At 45.4% G+C, this 25,434-nt stretch overlaps 1 protein-coding gene across 4 annotated transcripts in view; it reads right to left on the bottom strand.

The window, feature by feature from the left end:
• Nucleotides 1–25,434, bottom strand: part of DMXL1 (Dmx like 1) — a 444,894-nt gene that overhangs the window by 64,423 nt on the left and 355,037 nt on the right. For all 4 annotated transcript variants that reach the window (XM_063964182.1, XM_063964179.1, XM_063964181.1 and 1 more), the window contains one exon: nucleotides 22,332–22,513. In XM_063964182.1, the coding sequence (XP_063820252.1) occupies nucleotides 22,332–22,513 (182 nt within the window). The remainder of the gene's footprint in view (nucleotides 1–22,331; nucleotides 22,514–25,434) is intronic.

Here is a 25,434-nt window from a genome sequence, read left to right as displayed (position 1 = left end):
CGTACTGATTGAGACCCTTTAAGTTCAATATTGGCCTGACCGAGCCATCCAGCTTGGGTACTACAAACAGACTGGAATAATAACCCTGACCCTGTTGGCGTACAGGTACCGGAATGCGGGAGACAGTCGTACTCTATTTTGTAACCTTTTAACAGTAAATTGCGAATCCATTCATCTGTGGACGTCTGAAACCATGCCAACTGTCTGAAGGCGTGCTCCCACAATTGGAGATCCGAGATGGGCTGGGAGCCCGTCATGCCACTGGCTTGCCGGTGACTTTAGCGTCCTGACGAGTGGTGTTGATTTGTTGGAAACCACGTCCCCGACCTCGTCTACCAGGTGTGGCCGTTCCTCTGCCACGCCCACGAAAGTACTGAGGTCTAAAGGATTTAAACGCAGGTCCAGAATATCTCCTTCTAGGTACTGTTGGAGGCAATGCTAAGAAAACAGACTTTCCTCCCATGGCCTCAGAAATCCATTTGTCCAATTCAGGACCAAACAACTTCTCGCCAACGTAAGGTAACGCCTCTATACCTTTTTTAACCTCCGCCTGCCAAGAACGCAGCCAGAGCGCTCGTCGTGCTGTAACCAGCGATGATGAAAGGCGAGAAGTGAGCTGACAGACGTCAGTAGAAGCTGTACATATAGTCCGCAGCTTCCCCGATTTGATCAGCGAGAAGTATAAGGCAGACTTGAGTTCTGTTATCCATACCATTAACGCCTTAGTTACCCAAATGCCAACCAACCCAGGTCTAAGCAACACCCCTGCTGCTATATATCTGGACTTTAGCATAGATTCTATTTTACGGTCCGAAGGGTCCTTAAGCGTAGTAGCAGTTGGTACTGGTATGGTTAATTACTTTGTAAGTTTAGACACAGATGAATCCACAAATGGCGGATTCTCCCATGTAGCTGTTTTCTTTCGTGTTTCTAGCAACATCTTATTAAGAGATTCCGAAACAGGAAATCACATTGGAGTTCTCTGTCGTTTAGTAAATATGACCTCATCATTTGTCAGAGACTCCTCAGTTTCTGTAAACTTCAGAGACTGACGCACTGCTCTGATGAGATTGTCAATGCCCCGGCTGTCAAAATCGTCACCATCTGACTGCTGGTCTACTTCGCCCTCCTCACCCTCATCCTGCGCAGTGAGGTCTGGCATAGAATCGTCAGAAAACAACATAGCAGACACTGGTAAATTATAAGACAAATGAAAATTATCCCTTCTCCCCAAAGAGGACTTGGACTTTTGGTAAGGCTGAGACCCTCCGGTATTTCTAGTGGTCTCACCCTAGACTTCGATCTTGCCGCCTCCCGCTCTTGCCGAGTGGCGGCCATTCCTGATTGCAATCCAGCCAGAACATTTGCAAGCATAGCCCATTGAGGGTCCGGGGATGGAACTGGTTTTGCAACCGGAGCGGAAATTGTATTTGTAGCTAAATTCACATAACATACTGTACATGTGGTAGATTCTGTTACAAACCCTGCAGTGAAACTGCTTTTTAGTTTTAGCTGGTGTTTTACTCTTATGCAGACAAACAATACAAAATACAAGACAGACAACCTGCCCGACTCAGTAAATAGCACTATGGTGTCTCATATATATATATATATATATATATATATATATATATATATATATATATATATATATATATATATATATATATATATATATATATATATCTGGCCAAGTGCCGTGCACGCCAGCAATATGAAACCTGATCCCCAAAATCCCCCTACAACCCTGCACCTTCAATGGAGCAGAGATGTAGTACAGGAAATTCTGGAAACACAACAGGAAAAACAGGAAGCATGGTTAAATATGTCCCTCATGCTTACAGTATAACACAAAGTGCAGATTTATATCTTATCCAAGAGATTTAATTAAAAACATTCTTATGTTGTATTCACACCTTTAGTGTAAGAAACATTATAAGTGAATCCTGTTAAAAAAGGCTTAATAGCCTATTCTAATACACATGCAGCGCTGCTGCTGCTAATAGCACTCTTCTCCCCTTGCTGTGTGCTCCCCCCCCTCCCCGTGCTCCGTGTATCGCTCTCTATTACACGGAGCCGGGCTTACATACAAGCTGGAGAGGTAGCCGGGAAGCGGTCGTGGGAGCCGGGGAGCGTGCTGCAGCGGCCTATGCATGGAGATCGTGGCCGGCGCGGCTCCGGAAACGGCGGGGAGGCATCTCAGCGGTCACCAGGTAGCGGGTGCTGGAAACGGCGGCGGCCGGCTGGACGTGGCGGCGGGTGCTCGCACCTAATCACAGTGTCCCCGCTGCCGCCCCGTCCCCAACATACCTGGACCCTGTGGTGAGAGGCTTTGACGGGGCTTCTTCTGTAAGATCCGTCCAGCCTTTCCTGCAGGTAGTCCTGCACGTGGTTTGTGAGGGAGCTCTTTTTAGAGAGGCCCGACACGCCACAGCTGCTTGTAGCAGCTTCCACTATCCCGGACCCACGCCTATTGGAAGGGGGGAAGGGATGTGGAAAAGATAAAAATAAAAAATCAAAAAATCAAAATAAGTGTGGATAATCTCCACACAGCCTTGTTGCTCTGTGAGCACCGAAAAAACACTGAGGTACTCTGGGATATGGAGGGGGGAAGTAGTTCCAAATTTAATTTAATCAGTGCCTTGTTTCCTGCGGAACCGTCCATATCCCAAGAGTACTCCAGTGACCCCTAGTGGATGAAAAAGAAATAGTGTGGGAGCATGGTACCTCAAAGACACTGAAGTGTTCTGCCGTCACTGAAGTCTTCTGATCTTATTTTACTCACCCGTCTTCTGACTTCTGGCTCTGCAAGGGGGGTGACGGCGCGGCTCCGGGAACGAGCATCTAGGCGTACCTAGTGATCAGACCCTCTGGAGCGAATGGTGTCCAGTAGCCTAAGAAGCAGAGCCTTGAAACTCACAGAAGTAGGTCTGCTTCTCTCCCCTCAGTCCCACGATGCAGGGAGCCTGTTGCCAGCAGGTCTCCCTGAAAATAATAAACCTAGCATAAAGTCTTTTTCTGAGAATCTCTGGAGAGCTCCTCAGTGTGCATCCAGTCTCACTGGGCACAGAATCTAACTAAAGTCTTAAAGTGCCCATGTCTCCTGCGGATCCCGTCTATACCCCATGGTTCTTGAAGCATCCCCAGCATCCTCTAGGACGTATGAGAAAGGAGCATGACCATACAATAGTTCCCCCAATTCAAATTATGCTACACTGTAGTAACCCTTATACACATCATGCTCACACAGTAGTAGTTCCCTTTACACATTATGCCCACACAGTAATTCTTAGAACACGGAGGAGACAACAGCAGTGCAATGCCACCCAAGGCCAGGTAGTATAATCAAATAGTAGTGCAAAGAAGTGCAGTGCGGCACATTACCCAGTGGTGCAAGTAGAAAAAAATCCTCAGTGGTGCTGTGTGCGCGTGATGAAGGCACCAAAAAATGTGTGTGGCCAATTAAAATGAGGGCGTTATACACATATGACCACAATAGTGCAGTGCCATATACACATATACCCCAATAGTGCCAGGTACACATATGCCCCCACAGTGCCAGATACACATATTCCCCCACATATACCCCCACAGTGCCAGATACACATATGTCCCCACAGTGGCAGAAATGCCCCCACAGTGCCAGATAAGCCCCTACAGTCATATAGTCAGTCATAGTACCCAGCACATAGCCATAGGCCCCTCCCAGTAAATAGCCATAGCCCCCACCTCCCCAAGCAATAGCCGTAGCCCCCAGCACATAGCCATTGTCTCCACCTCTCCCAACACAGTCATACAGTAGTCCCCACCCCCTCCCATCACAATAGTTCCCTGCCAACATAGATAGCCATAGCCCCCACCCTGCACATAGCCCCTCACCTCCCCAAGCATATAGCCATAGTCCCCATCCCCCTCCCAACACATAGCTGTAGTCCGCCCATAGCACATAGTAGTAGTAGTCTCCCCCACTCACAGCACATACATAGCCTCCCCACAGAGCACATAGCCCTAGTCCCCACCCCACAACATCCCAGCAGATAGCCGTAGTGTTTGGCAATACCTGCTTTGCCGAGTTGCCTGGGATGGAGGGCGGAGGATCGCTCAGCAGGCAGGAGCTGAACTGGCACCGGTGTCCAGCACCGCACCAAACTACGTTTAGAAACTGAAAGTAAACTACAGCTCCCAGCAGCCCTTGCCGCCGGGAGCTCCCGACAGCAAGTGTTGCTGGGAGATATAGTTTATTTTCAGTTTCTTCCCTGTACTGCATTGCGGTGCCGGGTAACGGCGCTAGCTCCTGCCTGCTGAGCGATCCTCCACCTTCAATCCCAGGCAATACGCAGGCAGCTCGGCACAGCAGGTATTGCCAGACACCCTTTGACCGAGGGTTCCACCCATTGACCGAGGGTGGCACCGTCGAGCAGGGCCCTCTGCTCGGCTGTCGCCCCAGGCCATCCTGGCCAATGGGTAGATACGCCCCTGTGTAAGAGTGACATCTGGTGCAGGAGAGTCCAGGACAGTGGAAAGAGTGGAGTTTATAGCGAGACACCTTGTCATTCCTGAAGTCAAGTAGAGTGGCAGAAAGAGATCTCAAGATGCGGTGGGGAGAAAAGTTATACCGAAATGGGAGAGCCAGGTTTCAGTGACAGCTAGGGAATTCAAAATAAGATGGCCACCTTAACTGCCCTAGGTAACATCGTCTATCAGGACCATTCAGTTCAACCCAGTATTGCCTAATAGTTTAACACTTGAACTGAAGAAGTGTAAACCTGAGTATACTGTACAGAGTTTTTAGGCATTGATGGTAACGCATCAGATAACCCACATGCCTCCTATATAATAGTCTTCAAACTAGCCTCGGCTTCAATGCAAACCATTAGTTCAGTTGCTGTAATGCACCTGTATGCTACAGGAAATAACCTGCTATAGCAACCATTTTTCCAAACATACTGTAGAATCCACATATCTAGCACATTTATTGTGTTAAGCCATATCAGGGCTAGTTTTACTCGCACACTATCATCTCCAACCATTATGGCACAAGCCAGTGTCCAAATGAACGGTAGTAAGTCATGAGCTTGCATACATTTAATTCAACATTGAAGTAAATGATTCAGTATGTGCAAAATATAATTCATAAAACATTAGCTTTTAAAAACTGCAAGATATAATTCTTTTAGATAGATTTCTTCCATTAAATAATAAAAAAACAATGGGTTTAAATTGAAGACTACCATCTTTCCAAAAGAAACACCATGTAGCAGATTAGAGTTAGAAGTAAAATGAGAGTAAAGTTACTTAAAAAGAAACATACTGTAGTTGCAAACACATAGGCAGAAAATAGGATTTTAATTACCTACCGGTAAATCCTTTTCTCGTAGTCCATAAGGGATATTGGGTAACTAGTACAATGGGGTATAGACGGGTTCCAAAGGAGCCAGTGCACTTTAAATTTCTTCATCTGGTGGTGCTGGCTCCTCCCCTCTATGCCCCCTCCCACTGCAGTTATAGGTAAAATAGTGCCCAAAGGAGAAAGGACATACTTGAGAGAAGGAACAAAACACTGAGTTGAGAGATTCACACACCAGTAACATAAAACGACCGGCAACGGCTGGTTACAAAACAGCAACAGCTGAACAGGTAACCATATAAGAGAAAACCTGCAGAAAAGTCAACGCACTGAGGCAGGCGCCCAATATCCCTTATGGACTACGAGAAAAGTATTTACCGGTAGGTAATTAAAATCCTATTTTGTCTTGCATCCATAAGGGATATTGGGGAATTATTGTAGTACGATGGGGACGCCCCAAAGCTTCCAGAATGGGCAAGAATGTGTGAAGACGCCTGCAGCACCGCCTACCCAAACTGGGTATCCTCTTTGGCGAGGGTATCAAACTTGCAGAACTTCCCAGAGGTGTTCCTGCCTGACCAGGTAGCAGCTCAGCATAGTTGCAAGGCCGAGACTCCATGGGCAGCCGCCCAGGAAGACCCCACCGATCTTGTAGACTGGGCCTTCAGAGAATGTGGAACAGGTAAGGCTGCCGACACATAGGCCTGTTGGATAGTAAGCCTAAGCCAACGAGCAATGTACTGCTTTGAAGCAGGGCAACCCTTTTTATGTGCATTATATAGCATGAACAAAGAATCCGTCATTCTGATCCGAGCCGTTCTCTTGACATAGATCTTCAAGGTTCGCACAGCATCCAATGCCTCCGGAGGAGCAGAAGTGCCAGAACTTGACGGAACCAAAATAAGTTGATTCAAGTGGAATGCAGAGACGACCTTCAGCAGGAACTGCTGCCTAGTCCTGAGCTCCGCTCTGTCCTCTTAAAAGACCAAGTAGGGACTTTTACACGATAAGGACCCCAATTCTGAGACACACCTATCAGAAGCAGGGGCCAATAACATCACTGTCTTCCACCTGAGGTACTTGTCTTCTACCGTCATCAGAGGTTCAAACCAGGAGGACTGTAGAAATTCCAACACCACATTCAAATCCCAGGGTGCCGTGGGCGGCATAAAAGGAGGTTGTATGTGAAGTACCCTTTCAAGAAGGTCTGAACTTCTGGCAACACTCTCCATTTTCTTCCAGAAGAAATTGGCAGAGCTGAAATCTGGACCTTTATGGAACCCAGACATAAGCCCTTATCCACACCAGCCTGCAGGAAATGGAGGAAACATCTCAAGTGGAACTCCGCAGGTGGATAAGTGCGTTCCTCGCACCAAGAGACATATCTGCTCCAGATATGATCATAGTGTTTTGACGTCACAGGTTTCCTGTCCTGAACCATGGTAGCAATAACCTTCTTGGAAAGACCCTTGTGAGCTAGGAAGCTCCGCTCAACCTCCATGCCGTCAAACAAAGTTGCCGTAAGTCCGGGTAGACGAATGGTCCTTGTTGAAGAAGATCTCTTCTGAGTTGTAGAGGCCAAGGGTCTTCGACGGACATGTCCAGAAGATTCGTGTACCATGCCCTCCAAGGCAAATCCGGGGCAATCAGAATTGCCTGAACTCCTTGATTTCTGATTCGCTTGAGCAACCTTGGGAGCAATGGAATCGGAGGAAACAGGTAGACCAGCCGGTAAGGCCAAGGCAACGTCAGTGCATCTACAGCCCTCGCCTGAGGGTCCCTGGTTCATGAGCAATACCAACAAAGCTTCTTGTTGAGTCGAGAAGCGATCATGTCTATTTGTGGGCAGCCCCACCGGTTGATGATCTGCTGAAACACCTGATGGTGGAGCCCCCACTCTCCCGGGTGGAGATCGTGACAACTCAGGAATGAAGATTGCATATCTTTCTGCCCAGAGGAGTATCTTTGACACCTCTCGCATGCAGGCCCTGCTTTTTGTCCCTCCTTGCCGACTGATGTTCGCTACTGGCGTAGCGTTGTCCAACTGAACTTGGATCGCGTGATCCCTGAGTAGAAGAGAGGCCTGGAGCAGAGCATTGTAGATCGCCCGAAGTTCCAGAATGTTGATCAGAAGTAGGGCTTTGTGGGCTGACAACCTGCCCTGGAACTGAGCCCCCTGGGTGACAGCTACCCATCTCCTCAGACTCGCATCCATCGTGAGGAGGATCCAATCCTGAATCCCAAAACTTTGCCCTTCCAGTAGGTTGGAGGACTGCAGTCACCACAGGAGGGAAATCCTGGCCTGAGGTGACAGCCGTATTATCTGGTGCATTTGAAGATGTGATCCGGACCACTTGCTCAGGAGATCAATTAAAATGTTCTGGCATGTAACCATCCATATTGGATCGCCTCGTATGAGACTACCATCTTCCCCAACAATCTTATGCAAAGATGGATGGATATTCGAGTAGGCCGGAGGGCCATTCAGACCATCTACTGAAGTGTACTCGCTTTGTCCTCTGGGAGGAACACTTTCTGGGCCACAGTATCCAGTAACATTCCCAGGAACAGGAGCTGCTGAGTTAACTCCAGGTGGGACTTCTGTAAATTGAGGATCCACCCATGGTGTGACAGAAGTTGGATAGTGCGGTCTATATCGAACAACAAAAGCTCCCTGGATCTCGCATTTATCAAGAGATCATCCAGATAAGGGACAATATTGACCCCCTGGATAAGGAATTGGAACATCATCTCCACCATCACCTTCGTGAACACCCTCGGAGCTGAGGACAGGCCGAAGGGTAGCGCCTGGAACTGTATGGAAAAATAGTGGAAGGGTGAACTCTGGCGCACTAAAAAGTCAGCCCAATCAAAAGTCCCTAATACCAGCCCAAAAACAGGTAGAGAAACAAATGCAACAGAGAGAAGGGATTTGATCAAAGGCGACACAACACAATCCTAAATCATGCACTGAAGAATAATATTGAAAGTGATGAAATTATAATAAAATATAATATATATTAAAATATACAATATGGTGGAATCTTCACAAGGACATTCTTGGGGCACTCGTCACATCACAGAGGGTGTAATATGGATCCAACAAGACTTGAATAAAAATGTTTTACTTTATTTCCCCCCCAAAAAAAACATAAAAAAAAAACAAACAAACAGTATGCAAGAATATCCTAAAAATCACCGTGCAATGTGCTGCCAAAGTTGGGTGGAGTAGAATGGAAAAAACTCCAATGTGAGTGGGGAATCCGGAATACCCACTCTATTCTTGCATACTGTTTGTTTTAAAAAATATATATTTTTTTTTGTGAAAAATAAAGTAAAACATTTTTATTCAAGTCTTGTTGGATCCATATTTAAAGATACCTTTATATGCGGAAAGAACTCTTTCAACACGTGAGTTGGGTACGCTGTACATATATGAATATTTCCTACATCATTAGAAAAGAAACCTTTATATGTATTGTTACACCTTCTGTGATGTGAGTTTTGGTACGCTCCCTTAATCTGTGATCGGTGGTGAGACCCTATCCTTTCTCCTATCAAGTATAAACCCACACCAGGGCTCTATTTCTGGAAGTCACGAAACCAGATCATCTAGAATATATCACACATTGGACTTTTTTTCTTTGTTTCTTTTATACATGTGCTGTGGAAATTTGGACTAAACAAGTCGCCCCAAGAATGTCCTTGTGACGATTTCACCGTATTGTATATTTTAATATATATTACATTTTATTATAATTTCATCACTTTCAATATTATTCTTCAGTGCATGATTTAGGATTGTGTTGTGTCGCCTTTGATCAAATCCCTTCTCTCTGTTGCATCAGCGCCTGGAACTGGTAGTGATCGTTCAGCGGGGCAAACCTCAGGTAAGCCTGGTGAGGTGGCCAAACCGTGATATGGAGATAGGCGTCCTTTATATCCAGTGAGACCAAGAACTCCCGTTCTTCCAGGCCAACAATCACTTCTCGCAAGGATTCCATCTTGAGCTTGAAAACCTTTAGGTAAGGGTTCAAGGATTTTAGATTCAAAATGGGCCTTACCGAACTGTCCGGTTTCAGTACCATGAACAGGTTGGCGTAGTAACTCTTTCCTTGTTGTTGCAGTGGCACTGCAACAATGACTTGGGACTGGACTAATTTTAGGATGGCCTGTTGCAGCGTAACACGCGTATCCTCCATAGCTGGTAAGCTTGATTTAAAAAATTGTTGGGGAGGATCGCCATCGAACTCCAGCTTGTAGCCCTGAGAAATTAGGTCCTTTACCAAGGTATCCAGGCAGGAGCTTTCCCAGATACGGCTGAAGTGATGCAGCCAAGCTCTCCCACCTCGAGATCCCCTCGGGGTGGGTGGGCACCGTCATGCTGAGGCCTTAGTGGAAGCTGTACTGGTGCTCTCCTGAGAACCTGCGATTGCTGGTTTTCTTGTCTTACCACTGGTGCCTCTAGCCACATTGGAGGCACCTCAGGCCCTAGATCTAAATCTGTTAGACCGAAAGGACTGGGTAGACTTCCCCTGGTAGAAATATCTAGCCGGCGGGGCTCAGAGGAGAGAAAATAGGATTTTAATAACTACCGGTAAATCCTTTTCTCTTAGTCCGTAGAGGATGCTGGTGACTCCAAAAGGACCATGGGGTATTGACGGGATCCGCAGGAGACATGGGCACCTTAAGACTTTAAATGGGTGTGAACTGGCTCCTCCCTCTATGCCACTCCTCCAGACCTCAGTTACAGGAACTGTGCCCAGGGAGACGGACATTTCGAGGAAAAGGATTTTTGTTAACCAAGGGTGAGATACATACCAGCTCACACCACAACACACCGTACAACATGGCATTTAACTAAACCAGTTAACAGCATGAACCAAAAAATCAGCAACAGGCTGATCGAAACTAAAATACAACCTTTGTGTAGCATAAGCAATAACCATGAACAAGTACTGCAGATAGAGTCCGCACTGGGACGGGCGCCCAGCATCCTCTATGGACTAAGAGAAAAGGATTTACCGGTAGGTATTAAAATCCTATTTTCTCCTTCGTCCTAGAGGATGCTGGGGACTCCAAAAGGACCATGGGGTTTATACCAAAGCTCCAGACTGGGCGGGAGAGTGCGGATGACTCTGCAGCACCGATTGAGCAAACAAGAGGTCCTCATCAGCCAGGGTATCAAACTTGTAGAATTTTGCATAAGTGTTTGAACCCGACCAAGTAGCTGCTCTGCAAAGTTGTAGCGTCGAGACACCCTGGGCAGCCACCCTAGATGAGCCCACCTTCCTGGTAGAATGGGCCTTCACTGATTTCGGTAACGGCAATCCAGCCGTAGAATGAGCATGCTGAATCGCATTACAGATCCAACGTGCAATAGTCTGCTTAGAAGCAGGAGCCCCAATCTTGTTGGAAGCGTACAGGACAAACAGAGCCTCCGTTTTCCTAATACGAGCCGTTCTGGCAACATAAATTTTCAAAGCTCTGACCACATCGAGAGACTTTGAATCAGCCAAGGCTTCAGAAGCCACAGGTACCACAATAGGTTGGTTCATGTGAAACGAAGAAACCACCTTGGGTAAAAATTGTTGACGAGTTCTCAACTCCGCTCTATCCTCATGGAAAATCAAATAGGGGCTTTTGTGAGACAAAGCCGCCAATTCCGACACCCGCCTTGCGGACGCCAAGGCCAACAGCATGACCACTTTCCAAATGAGAAATTTCAACTCAACCGTTCAAACCAATGTGACATAAGGAACTGTAACACCACGTTAAGGTCCCATGGTGCCACTGGGGGCACAAATGGAGGTTAGATGTGCAGCACGCCTTTCACAAAAGTCTGTACTTCTGGAAGCGAGGCCAATTCCCTTTGAAAGAAAATTGATAAGGCCGAAATCTGCACTTTAATGGAGCCTAACTTCAGGCTCGCATCCTGTACAAAATGGAGAAACCGACCCAGCTGAAATTCTTCCGTAGGAGCCTTCTTGGATTCACACCAAGACACATTTTCTCCAAATACGGTGGTAATGCTTCGCCGTTACCTCCTTCCTAGCTTTCAGTAGCGTGAGGATGACCTCACCGGGAATACCCTTTCGCGCTAGGATTTTTCGTTCAACCGCCCCGCCGTCAAATGCAACCGCGGTAAGTCTTGGAACACGCACGGCCCTTGCTGTAACAGATCCTCTCGTAGAGGAAGAGGCCAGGGATCTTCTATGAATAATTCCTGAAGATCCGAATACCAGGCCCTCCGTGGCCAATCTGGAACAACGAGCATCACCTGAACCCTTGTTAATCTTATGATCCGTATCACCTTTGGGATGAGTGGAAGTGGAGGGAATACATAGACCGACTGATACACCCACGGTGTCACTAGGGCATCCACTGCTACTGCTTGAGGGTCCCTCGACCTGGAACAGTATTGTCTGAAGTTTTTCCGCCCAGTGAATAACTTTTGTGGCCTCCGCCATCGCCGCCCTGCTCCTTGTTCCGCCCTGGCGGTTTATGTGCGCCACTGCGGTTATGTTGTCCGACTGAATCAGGACGGGCAGGCCGCAAAGAAGATGTTCTGCTTGTAGAAGGTCGTTGTAGATGGCCCTTAATTCCAGAATGTTTATGTGCAGACAAGCCTCCTGGCTTGACCATTTTCCCTGGAAATTTTGTCCCTGTGTGACTGCTCTTCAACCTCGGAGACTTGCATCCGTGGTCACCAGGATCCAATCCTGGATCCCGAACCTGCGTCCCTCTAGAAGGTGAGAACTTTGAAGCCACCACAGGAGAGAAATCCTGGCCCTGGAAGAGAGGCTTATCTTCCGGTGCATGTGTAGGGGAGACCTGGACCACTTGTCCAACATGTCCCACTGAAAAACCCTGGCATGGAACCTGCCAAACTGAAAGGTCTTGTAGGCCGCCACCATCTTCCCCAGCACCCGAGTGCATTGATGAATCTACACCCTTGCCGGTTTCAGAATCCCCTTGACCATGTTCTGTATTTCCAGAGCTTTTTCCATCGGGAGAAAAATTCTCTGTAGTTCCGTGTCCAGAATCATGCCCAAGAACGACAGCCGCGTTGTCAGAATCAACTGTGACTTTGGCAAATTTAGGAGCCAACCATGTTGCTGCAGAACTGTCAGGGAGAGCGCAACGTTTTTTAGTAACTGCTCCTTTGACCTCACCTTTATCAGGAGATCGTCCAAGTATGGGATAATTGTGACACCCTGCTTGCGCAGGAGCACCATAATTTCCGCCATTACTTTGGTGAAAATCCTCAGGGCCGTGGAAAGACCAAATAGCAAAGTCTGAAATTGGTAATGACAATCCTGAATAGCAAACCTCAGGTAAGCCTGATGAGGAGGATATATAGGGACATGTAGGTAAGCATCCTTTGTCGACTGACACCATAAAATCCCCCCCTTCCAGACTGGAAATAACTGCTCGGAGAGATTCCATTATGAATTTGAATCTTTTCAAATATAGATTGAGGGATTTTAAGTTCAGAATCGGTCTGACCGAGCCATCCAACTTCGGGACCACGAACAGGCTTGAATAAAACCCTTCTCCCCGATGTGACGGGGGGTACCGTGACAATGACTTGCTGTTGACACAACTTTTGTATTGCAGAGCACACCACTTCTCTTTCCGGAAGAGAAGCTGGCAAGGTCGATTTGAAAAATCGGTGTGGGGGGGGGGGGGGGGGGGGGGGGGGGGGCGGGTCTTGATACTCCAGTTTGTATCCTTGGACCCAAGGATCCAGGCCTGAGTGATCCCCACACCCGACTGAAGAGCTGAAGATGTGCCCCCAGCGTCATGCGGTGGACATGGCAGAAGACGGGGAGGACTTCTGCTCCTGGGAGCTTGCCACAGCCGGTGATCTTTTTTCCCCTTCCCTTACCTCTAGCAGCAAGGAAGGAGGACCCTCGTCCTTTTTTAAATTCACTAGACCGAAAGGACTGCATCTGATGCAGAGGCGTTTTCTTTTGCTGTAGAGGGACAAAAGGTAGAAAAGATGACTTACCCACAGTAGCTGTAGATACCAGGTCCGCGAGCCCCTCACCAAACGAAACACCACCCTTATACGGCAGTGCCTCCATAGCCCTCTTAGAGTCAGCATCACCATTCCATTGATGAGTCCATAATGCTCTCCTAGCAGAGATTGCCATGGCATTGGCCCTTGATCCCAAGAGGCCAATATCTCTCGCAGCCTCCCTTAGATAGACTGCAGCGTCCCTGATATGACCCAGCGTCAAAAGATCGAAGTCAGATGAGTTATCTGCCCACTTTTCAATAGCACTACTCACTCATGCTGATGCCACTGCAGGTCAGAGCAGTGTACCCGTAGTGACAAATAGATTTCAAGGTAGTTTCAGGCTTATGATCCGCAGGATCCTTTAGGGCCGCCGTGTCAGGGGACGGAAGCGCCACCTTCTTGGACAGCCGCGCTAGAGTCTTTTCCACATTGGGGGTCGACTCCCACTTTTTCCTATCCTCAGAGGGAAACGGATATGCCATAATAATTCTTTTGGTAGTCAGCAACTTTTTGTCAGGAATTTCCCAAGCCTTTTCAAAAAGAGTATTCAGTTCATGAGAGGGAGGAAATGTTACAGGAGGTTTCTTTCCTTTAAACATACAGAACCTTGTCTCAGGAACAGCAGGGTCTTCCGTGAAATGTAACACTTCTTTTATGGCCACAATCATGTACTGAATGCTCTTAGCCAGTTTAGGATTCAACCTGGCATCACCATAGTCGACACTGGAGTCCGAATCCGTGTCGGTATCTGTGTCTGCTATCTGGGTAAATGAACGTTTTTCTGACCCTGAGGGGGTCTGAGTTTGTGACAAAACATCTTCCAAGGATTGTCTCCATGCTTGGTTCTTAGACTCCAAATTGTCTAATCTCTTATGCAACGAAGCCACACTTGCATTTAAGACACTCCACATATCTACCCAATCAGCAGTCGGCGGTGCCGACAGAGTCACTACCACATTCTGTTCTGCCCCCACATCAGCCTCCTCCTGGAAAGAGCATTCAGCTTCAGATATGTCGACACACGCGTACCGACACCCACTATCACACTGGGCTATAGGGAACAATCCCACCAGCTCACACCCAGCACCTCACCCGGTCTGAAGGAATATACAATGTCCTAGACCTTCCAGCGCTTTTATATATATATATATATATATATATATATATATATATATTTTCAACACCAAATATGCTGTGCCCCCCCTGTTTTTGCACCCTGTCACTTGTGACAGAAGTGAAGGGCCAGGACCAGCGTCTCTGCAGCTTGCTGTGAAGAGAGAGAGAAAATGGCGCTGACAAGAGCTGGAAGGACGAAGCCCCGGGCCCTAAATGGCGCGCTTGAGTTCCGCTTATTTTTAAACTGGCAGGGGTCTGTATACAGTGCCTGGGCACTGTATACCTCTTTGCCAGATACCAAAAAGAGGTTTTATTGCTGCCCAGGGCACCCCCCCCCCCCCGCGCCCTGCACCTGTACAGTGCCATTTGTGAGCGGTACCTCCAAGACTGATGTCTTTTGCTGCCTTCACTGAAGTCTTCTTTGCTTCGGTTACTCACCCGGCTTCTCTCTTCTGGTTCTGTGAGGGGGACGGCGGCGCGGCTCCGGGAACGAGCAGGTAGGCTATACCAAGTGATCAGACCCTCTGGAGCTAATGGTGTCCAGTAGCCTAAGAAGCAGAGCCTTTAACTCACAGAAGTAGGCCTGCTTCTCTCCCCTCAGTCCCACGAAGCAGGGAGCCTGTTGCCAGCAGTGCTCCCTGAAAACAATAAACCTAACAGATAGTCTTTTTTAGAGAAACTCTGTAGAGCTCCCCTAGTGTGTGTCCAGTCTCTCTGGGCACAGAATCTAACTGAGGTCTGGAGGAGGGGCATAGAGGGAGGAGCCAGTTCACACCCATTTAAAGTCTTAAAGTGCCCATGTCTCCTGCGGATCCAGTCTATACCCCATAGTCCTTTTGGAGTCCCCGGCATTCTCTAGGACGAAGGAGAAACATGGATTTCCCTGCAGTTACTTTAGAAATCCACGTATCCAATTCCACTCTGAAGAGCCAAACCCCCTTAAAGGTAGAAACTCCAAACATCGCCTCGACTCTGCGTCCGTTCTCCACAGACGCAACCACAAAGCTATGCGCGCCGACAGTGCCATAGCAGTACTCCTAGCATTAATATTGCCCATCTCCTTGAGAGAGTCACACAGGACGCGTGCAGTGTCCTGAATATGTTTTAGGAGAGTCACTGTAGCGACCAGGGACATATCCCCTGAGAGGAGCTCCTGAATTTGATTAGCCCACGTATGAATGGCATGAGTCATCCAGAAACCTGCTATGACCGATCTTTGTGATATACCTGCTGCTGTGTAGATAGACTTCAGTGTAGTCTCTATTTTTCTAACCCCAGGGTCCCTTATGGTAAAGGAGCCCGGAGCTGGCAGTATTGCCTTTTTAGATGGGCGAGAGACTGATACGTCAATAGCCGGGGGTTCTTCCCAGATTTTCCTGCCTTCAGGAGCAAATGGGAAAGTGTGCAAAAACCATCTTGACACTTGGTATTTTTAATCTGAATTTTTCCAGGCTAACTTAAACAGGTCATCTAACTCTGCAGAATCAGGGAAAGTGACACTGAGTTTGTCTGTGTTAAGAAAAACGACTGCTGTGCTGCAGCGTCCTCTAGAGGGAGTTTTAACACGTCCCGTATAGCAAGAATGAGGTGCTCAATACCTTGTGTAAAAGGGGAATCCTCAGTAACAATATCCAAGTCCTCCCCCTCCGCCTGTACCTCCTCATCAGAGTCTGAGAGTAAAGCAGGCACCCCACGTTTTTGTGGTTCTGATCTAGAGGGGAGGCTGTGGAACATCTGCCCTTGCAGCTAGGTCTGCAACAGCCTACTGCAGTTGTTGAGTTTTCTGAGTATTAGCAGTGAGCTGAGATGACATATCTGACATCATGAATTTTATGGCACCTAGCCAGGAAGGCTCTACATCCTCCCCCCCCCCCCCCCCTCCCCCCCCACTGAGTTGTGAGGACTGGCTGCATTGTTCACATGATATGGAGCCAGATGTAGAGGGCGATAATCTGGTGTGACATACACTGCATAATTGGTGTTTTGCCACGTTTACAGTAAACACTTATATACACATACACACAGACAAGTAATACAATAGCAAGCCTGCCTTTACTGTATGTGAGAGGGAGACAGAGAGAAGGGAACAGCACACCCAAGCTAAACAGCCCCAGTGAGGCTGAAAGCTGTTATATCACGGTGTAACACCGGAGTATTAGTCCTGTACAATAGCGGCTCACTCCCTTTGCGACAACCCTGTACCAGTTTTCCTGCATATCCTGAGTGTCTGGAGGAGCTGTGTGTGCCTGCTGATGCAGCTGTAAGCATAGGAAGGCGCCAAAACGCCGCTGGTCCGGCTGAGGAAGCTCCGCCCCCTGTAATGGTGCCGGAGCGTCAGTGATATTTTTACTGGCAAAATCTCCCTATAAATGTAAAACATCACAGGCAGTGTTAGTTTTCACTACCGCCGCCAGTGTACACAGGGGGACTATAACGGGTCCCCCCCAGGAGGGTCCCGGTATGCCGCCCCTGCGTCTTTGCTACACCAAGAACTTTGTACTCACCACTGTCCTCACCTTCAGGCAATGTTAGGGGTGTGCGGCATGCTGCGATTGTGACCGCTAAGGCGCAGTGCCCTGCTGTACATCAACCTCTCAGGACGGTGGCCCTGCAGCAGGGAAGCGGCTCTTGACACCTTACAGAGGCTGGTGACCATCCTCCATCTAACTCCCACGGTGCAGGTATGCTGTTACCCAAACAGCATACCAAAAATAATAAAGTTTAAAAATAAACTGAAGAAAACTCTCTATAGCGCCAGAGTGTGCATTCTCTCCTAAGGGCACTTTTTCTAAACTGCCTGTGGGAGGGGGCATAGAGGGGAGGAGCCAGCACACCCAGTTAAAGAAATTTAAAGTGCCCCGATTCCTTTGGACTCTATACCCCATCGTACTAATTCCCCAATATCCCTTATGGATGCTAGAGAAAATGTGGTTATTTTATTCCGCCAACTTACTATCATTGCATACAAAACAGGTGCATTAGCCATCATTTGCTGGTCAGCATTTGTGTGAACATACCATCACTGAACTTTACATATGTGAAAATTCGTCTTCTGTCTCTTTGGTATAATGACAGATGTGCCTAAATTGCCCAGGACTCTGCACAGTTGCATTTGCGGAACATTCGCAGAGCAAATTAATGCAAGATATTGCTACACAAACATGCATATGTTCAATGCTCAGTCCCAATATCTTCTGTTGCTGGGGCATATAGGTGAAATGTAATTATTCTCACAGGACCTAAACTATCTAAATAATTCAGTAGTCTCATACTACACGGAAAATTTTAAATGTAAATATGTTGTGTGACACTCAGCTATTTAACCACTTAACTGGCTAACATTTCTACCAAAAACCACTCAAATGTTCAGGTTTTTTATGACTAAATTAGGTTAAGAGCATCTAATTAAAAAACACATCCAACATGATTTATTTGAAAAAATATCACTTACAGAAATGTAGCTTTACATTTTCCAGGCAGAGGCTCCTCTCTTCTGCCTCGGGAGTAAACAGGCAAGGTAAGGGCTGCTTTTTACCATTTTCCCCGCTACACTGCAGGCAATGGGGGAGGGAAGCAGGTGGACCGTGAGGTCCAGTGGAGATTAGCAGCTGTAGGAAGATGATCTTCCAGCAGCTGTACAATGGGCGTTTATCTGGTCGCATCAGATGTGATCATGTCAGAGAAAGGGCAGTTTGAATGGAGTAATGGTTAGCATTACTACCTCACAGCACATGGGTTCAATTTCCATTGTGGCTCTAACTGTGTGGAGTTTGTATATTCTCTCCATGCATGCGGGGGTTTCCACTGGGTACTCCACATGTTAATCACAGACTAGCTGGGTCAAGTGGTTATCTGCCATTAAATCCTATGTTAATAAAGCCCACTCTATATGGGAATAGTCCCTGCTAGTCGGCATGCCGACTGTCGGGATTGTAAGGGGGAGGGATGTAGCTGGAGGTATTGTGGCCGCCCGTCACATAACTACATCCCATAGAAGATTCAGCTCCACTAAGGCCTGTTAATGCTGTCACAAAATAAAGGTGTACAGAGGCCAGTTGCCACAGCCCTCTGACTGCTTTTGATAATATTCTTGCATCTGAATAAGCTGATACATTCTCACATCTGATTAATCTGAAATATTTTGAGGTTATCAGACACTGTGGTGGCTTACTGGTCACACAAGCTGCAATATATTGTAGTCACAACCATACTGTACCATGCTGGGCAAAGAAAAAGAAGAGGAAAGACTGTCTTTTTGCTGGCGCACAGATGAAAATTAAAAATTAGCTTTTAATAGATTCGTTAAAATTGTCTAACCACGAAATTAAGAAAGAGCAATAAACTAATGTGAAATAATTCCCATATATGGTGAAATGAAAATAAATTATTAAAATCAAGGTTCGCTACCTGTGTCGTGTCTTTATTAATCCAAATTGAATGTATCCTAAGCAGACTATGCTGTATTCGTACAATTCATTATATCAATTGTGGGCTTATTAATTAACGATGATTAGCCCAATATTAGAATGTTGCATACTTTATAATATTTGTTGATTATTTACTGATAGTTATATCATGAGTTTGGCAATAGTTCTCAATATCATTCATTACAACATTCCTCCAGCAGTAGCTTCCCTCATTTCAAGCCAGTGTAATCTCCTATAGTAACTCTAGCTATTATGGTAAGGTACCGTGTAGCTACTAAGGAGAGGGTGTCAGCATGTAAATAAATGCTAAGTATTGAGTGAATGATATGAATACATAGGGATATTTAATAGTTCTCCCACTGTTTTAAGTGGGGCTATTAATAAACACAGTTATTTTACTGGGGAGATCACTTTAAGTAGAGAGAGACATATCCTTCCACAATGGTTACATTTGTTGCAATGAATGCTATGTAGCTAATAAATCACTCCTACAGCAATAGCTTCCTTTATTATAAACAAGTCAGTGTAATATCCCACAGTCACTGTTGTTATTATCATAGGATACAGTGTAGTTACTGGGAAGAGCTTCTCATAAAGAAGGAAGGAGCATCAAATGTGTCTCCTTATAAAGAAAAGTACTTGTAAGTTCTACAATACAAATTGTGTATTCTGTTCATGTGTCTCCACTATATTGATTATATATGTGCATTAGACATGCACCTGTATGTTCTGAATGGGGCTGCTGAGAAACACAGTGGTTTTACTGTAGATATTTTAAATAGAGGGAAATGTATCTTTCCACAATAGCTGCATTTGTTACAATGAGTGCCGTGTAGTTGTTAAATCACATCATTATATGCCAACCCTATAACTGAGTAACTATACAGTAATTAGGTTATCCCTATATTTTGTTTATTACTGATAGCTTAGTGTATAAGAGAGCACACAGTTCTGAACAGTAAGTTGTCCCTTAACTAGCATGTCAAGGCTGTAATTAATGCAGACTGTAATTGTTATTAGCTATATATTAATTAGATTGCTGTGTGAGCTTGTTTAGATGTACACAATTGTTGCAGCTACAAGTAAATCTTATATCATTCAGATGTCTCCCTATTATCAGAGGGAGCTTTCTGTTACTGTGTCAGTCTATATTCCGTAATGTAACTTATTAGCTGGCAGCACAGTATATAGAATAGAAATAGTGCCAGCTTAATCTCTCCAAAAGGATCCCCGTTACTGTAACAATCTATCTTTTGTATAACAACACTCAGGGTTGGGTTAAACTGATACAAGTCTGATCACTCATTACTTTCCAAAGAGAACCTCTCTTGCAGTGACACACTGTGTGCAGTATCTCCCACATGCATTGCTACACATTCACCACCATGATACCCAGCCTAAATTCAATGTTCCTTTTCTATAATACATGAACTTTTATGCCATAAACTAGTTCTGCTTTTATCTAGATACATTCATTAATATTAAGTATATTAGGATCAGGTAGCGGCCATGACGCCGCCGACACGTGTTTCGTGCTTTAGACTTTTTCAGGGCTCTGACATGCTAGTTAAGGGACAACTTACTGTTCAGAACTGTGTGCTCTCTTATACACTAAGCTATCAGTAATAAACAAAATATAGGGATAAGCTAATTACTGTATAGTTACTCAGTTATAGGGTTGGCATATAATGATGTGATTTAACAACTACATGGCACTCATTGTAACAAATGCAGCTATTGTGGAAAGATACATTTCCCTCTATTTAAAATATCTACAGTAAAACCACTGTGTTTCTCAGCAGCCCCATTCAGAACATACAGGTGCATGTCTAATGCACATATATAATCAATATAGTGGAGACATACGAACAGAATACACAATTTGTATTGTAGAACTTACAAGTACTTTTCTTTATAAGGAGACACATTTGATGCTCCTTCCTTCTTTATGAGAAGCTCTCCCCAGCAACTACACTGTATCCTATGATAATAACAACAGTGACTGTGGGATATTACACTGACTTGTTTATAATAAAGGAAGCTATTGCTGTAGGAGTGATTTATTAGCTACATAGCATTCATTGCAACAAATGTAACCATTGTGGAAGGATATGTCTCTCTCTACTTAAAAGTTATCTCCCCAGTAAAATAACTGTGTTTATTAATAGCCCCACTTAAAACAATGGGAGAACTATTAAATGTCCCTATGTATTCATATCATTCACTCAATACTCAGCATTTATTTACATGCTGACACCCTCTCCTTAGTAGCTACACGGTACCTTACCATAATAGCTAGAGTTACTATAGGAGATTACACTGGCTTGAAATGAGGGAAGCTACTGCTGGAGGAATGTTGTAATGAATGATATTGAGAACTATTGCCAAACTCATGATATAACTATCAGTAAATAATCAACAAATATTATAAAGTATTCAACATTCTAATATTGGGCTAATCATCGTTAATTAATAAGCCCACAATTGATATAATGAATTGTACGAATACAGCATAGTCTGCTTAGGATACATTCAATTTGGATTAATAAAGACACGACACAGGTAGCGAACCTTGATTTTAATAATTTATTTTCATTTCACCATATATGGGAATTATTTCACATTAGTTTATTGCACTTTCTTTATTTCGTGGTTAGACAATTTTAACGAAACTATTAAAAGTTAATTTTTAATTTTCATCTGTGCGCCAGCAGAGAGACATTCTTTCCTCTTCTTTTTCTTTGCATAATTCAACTTGTCTCTGGTAGCACCCCCGAACATCCAGTAATTAGTACCTAATTAAACTGATGGACATTTATCGGGGTTTCTTCTTCCTTTTCAAATAACAAAGATTCAGAATTAGTAGCTGGTGCAGAACATATCCCCTTCCCCCTTTCCCTATATACCTGTACCATGCTGGGCTAGCAAAAGTAAATGTATGGTCCCAACCACTTCCTCCAGTTTTACAATGTAATGGTTCATGTGCATTTAGGGGTTGATTCAGAGTTTCACATGAATCACACATGACTGCACGGATCTAAATTTGGATATTCGCCCATATGACAAGTTGCACGCCCCTAACCAGCCTCATTATCAGCACGCACATGTACCGGCCTGGTGCAAGAGACCCGCACAACTCAGCACAACCTGCAATTCTGATTGCAAGCCCTTGACGCACCCGGTCTTAATTTATTTACATGTGACCTCCATTACACCCATGATGCCACAAGTAGAGATGCGCGCCGGAGGTGTTTGTGCTCTGACACAAAGCATGCACACTGATAAAAATCATACAAGCCATTCGTAAAAAAAAAAAAAAGAAGAAGAAGAAGAAGAAGAAGAAGAAGGACTTTAGTGCAACTATAATTTAGGCAAAATTGAACATTACTGAAATGGTTGACCTGTATTCATGTACCTTGGCGATGAAATAATCCCAGATGCTCAGTTCAGGAGGGATGAATTTTTCCCGGAATATTGATGAACCCTGCTCTAACACAGGTGATGCAAAAACAGATGCAGAATCTTTGGGTTGAGTTTTAGTAGACATTCTGAAGCGTTTCGGTGCCTTCTCACTTTCTTCCACTGGAGGAGACAGAACTGCAAAGAAGGAAAATCAAGAGAAATGTTATCAGTAAGAAAAACTGTGATGGCTAGGAAACAGAACTAATCCTCTCAGTTTTACAAATAAGAATTCCCAAGACAAAACAGGGCAATAATGCCCATCAGTGGTTATAAATCTACTACCAGTATGATAAAAACCATTATGTCTGAGCACAAAGCCACTTTTCGTCATACATACTAAATTCAGGAAACAAAGCTTGCTTAAAGGGGGGTACACACGGAGAGATCTGTGCTTAAATTCTTCGCAATCTGACTAGATTGCTTAGAAATTAAGCACGGATCTCCCCGTGTGTATGCCCCATAGTGATAGGGCCACACATTGCTATCGCTGACTCTAGATTTGGCATGCATGCATGCATGCCAAATCTAGTCAGATTGCTCACTTCACCTCTGGGTGAAGTGAGCGTCACCCCTCCTCACTCAGCACACATTGAGCTGTGTGCTGAGCGGGGGTGGGGGGGGGGGGGGGGGGGGGGGGGGGAGATGTGTGCTGAGCGTTCTGTGCTAGATCGCTCAGCACACATCTCCCCCGTGTATACGGGGCTTAAGTCAGAATCTTTGTTCAATAAATGTAGCAAGTAACACTGTGTGGGGAATTGAATTATCCGCAGTAATTTACCGCAGGCTAATTTAAGCAGCAGGGCTATTCAATTAGCCCAGAAGACAGCCCGCAGCTGTAGTTGAAGGGGATTGTTTGTTGAGCCTAAGCAGGCTTGAAAATAAACCCATGATAAATAAACTGTATTTGGGTGCTGCGGCTGTGTTATCACATAGGTCCTGGAATTTATCCAGGATTCTACGCGTTAACACTCGTTAACAGTCAATTCACTTCTTCACACCCAGTAAATTATCAAGACTAATTGAACTCTCCTCCTATAAATCAGAAGATATTCAAAAAGGAAAATCCCATAATTGGCAGAAATTAGGATGAAAGTTGTCTCTGCTTTAAGCAGTCAACTATCCCTTTAACAAACTTGTAAACAGGGAACAACTTACCGTGAGTAAAGATGTCAATACTTAAGCTGAAACACAATATTATTTTACATTGGAACAATTTAACATCCAAAAAACAAGCACAAACTGCATGCACATGCCCAACTTAAAGTGTAATGGTGAGTTCTGACATGAAAATGCTGGTCTCAAAAACAAAAGCACTAAATTGTTACACTACAACTATAAAGCACAATGCAAAATGCTGGAGACATACAAATAAATGATAATATTAAAATAGGAATATATAAAAAAAATAAGAATTTACTTACCGATAATTCTATTTCTCGGAGTCCGTAGTGGATGCTGGGGTTCCTGAAAGGACCATGGGGAATAGCGGCTCCGCAGGAGACAGGGCACAAAAAAGTAAAGCTTTACTAGGTCAGGTGGTGTGCACTGGCTCCTCCCCCTATGACCCTCCTCCAGACTCCAGTTAGGTACTGTGCCCGGACGAGCATACACAATAAGGGAGGCATTTTGAATCCCGGGTAAGACTCATACCAGCCACACCAATCACACCGTACAACTTGTGATCTAAACCCAGTTAACAGTATGATAACAGAAAGGGCCTCTTAAAGATGGCTCCTTAACAATAACCCGAAGTAGTTAACAATAACTATGTACAAGTATTGCAGATAATCCGCACTTGGGATGGGCGCCCAGCATCCACTACGGACTCCGAGAAATAGAATTATCGGTAAGTAAATTCTTATTTTCTCTATCGTCCTAAGTGGATGCTGGGGTTCCTGAAAGGACCATGGGGATTATACCAAAGCTCCCAAACGGGCGGGAGAGTGCGGATGACTCTGCAGCACCGAATGAGAGAACTCCAGGTCCTCCTTTGCCAGGGTATCAAATTTGTAAAATTTTACAAACGTGTTCTCCCCCGACCACGTAGCTGCTCGGCAGAGTTGTAATGCCGAGACCCCTCGGGCAGCCGCCCAAGATGAGCCCACCTTCCTTGTGGAGTGGGCTTTTACAGTTTTAGGCTGTGGCAGGCCTGCCACAGAATGTGCAAGTTGAATTGTGTTATTCAAATCCAACGAGCAATCGACTGCTTAGAAGCAGGTGCGCCCAACTTGTTTGGTGCATACAGTATAAACAGCGAGTCAGATTTTCTGACTCCAGCCGTCCTTGAAATGTATATTTTTAAAGCTCTGACAACGTCCAACAACTTGGAGTCCTCCAAGTCGCTAGTGGCCGCAGGCACCACAATAGGTTGGTTCAGATGAAATGCTGATACCACTTTAGGGAGAAAATGCGGACGAGTCCACAGTTCTGCCCTATCCGAATGGAAGATTAGATAAGGGCTTTTATAAGATAAAGCCGCCAATTCAGATACTCTCCTGGCAGAAGCCAGGGCCAGTAACATAGTCACTTTCCATGTGAGATATTTCAAATCCACCTTTTTCAATGGTTCAAACCAATGGGATTTGAGGAAATCTAAAACTACATTTAGATCCCACGGTGCCACCGGAGGCACCACAGGAGGCTGTATATGCAGTACTCCTTTGACAAAAGTCTGGACCTCAGGGACAGAGGCCAATTCTTTTTGGAAGAATATTGACAGGGCCGAAATTTGAACCTTAATGGATCCCAATTTGAGACCCATAGACAATCCTGATTGTAGGAAATGTAGGAAACGACCCAGTTGAAATTCCTCCGTCGGAACACTCCGATCCTCGCACCACGCAACATATTTTCGCCAAATGCGGTGATAATGTTTCACGGTGACTTCCTTCCGTGCCTTAATCAAGGTAGGAATGACTTCTTCTGGAATGCCTTTCCCTTTTAGGATCTGGCGTTCAACCGCCATGCCGTCAAACGCAGCCGCGGTAAGTCTTGAAAGAGACAGGGACCCTGCTGTAGCAGGTCCCTTCTCAGAGGTAGAGGCCACGGTTCGTCCG

Source organism: Pseudophryne corroboree, chromosome 1 (assembly GCF_028390025.1).
Source record: "Pseudophryne corroboree isolate aPseCor3 chromosome 1, aPseCor3.hap2, whole genome shotgun sequence".
NCBI lineage: Eukaryota > Metazoa > Chordata > Amphibia > Anura > Myobatrachidae > Pseudophryne > Pseudophryne corroboree.
The sequence above is the reverse complement of the archived record's forward strand: the minus strand, read 5'-3'. Positions and strand labels throughout refer to the sequence as shown.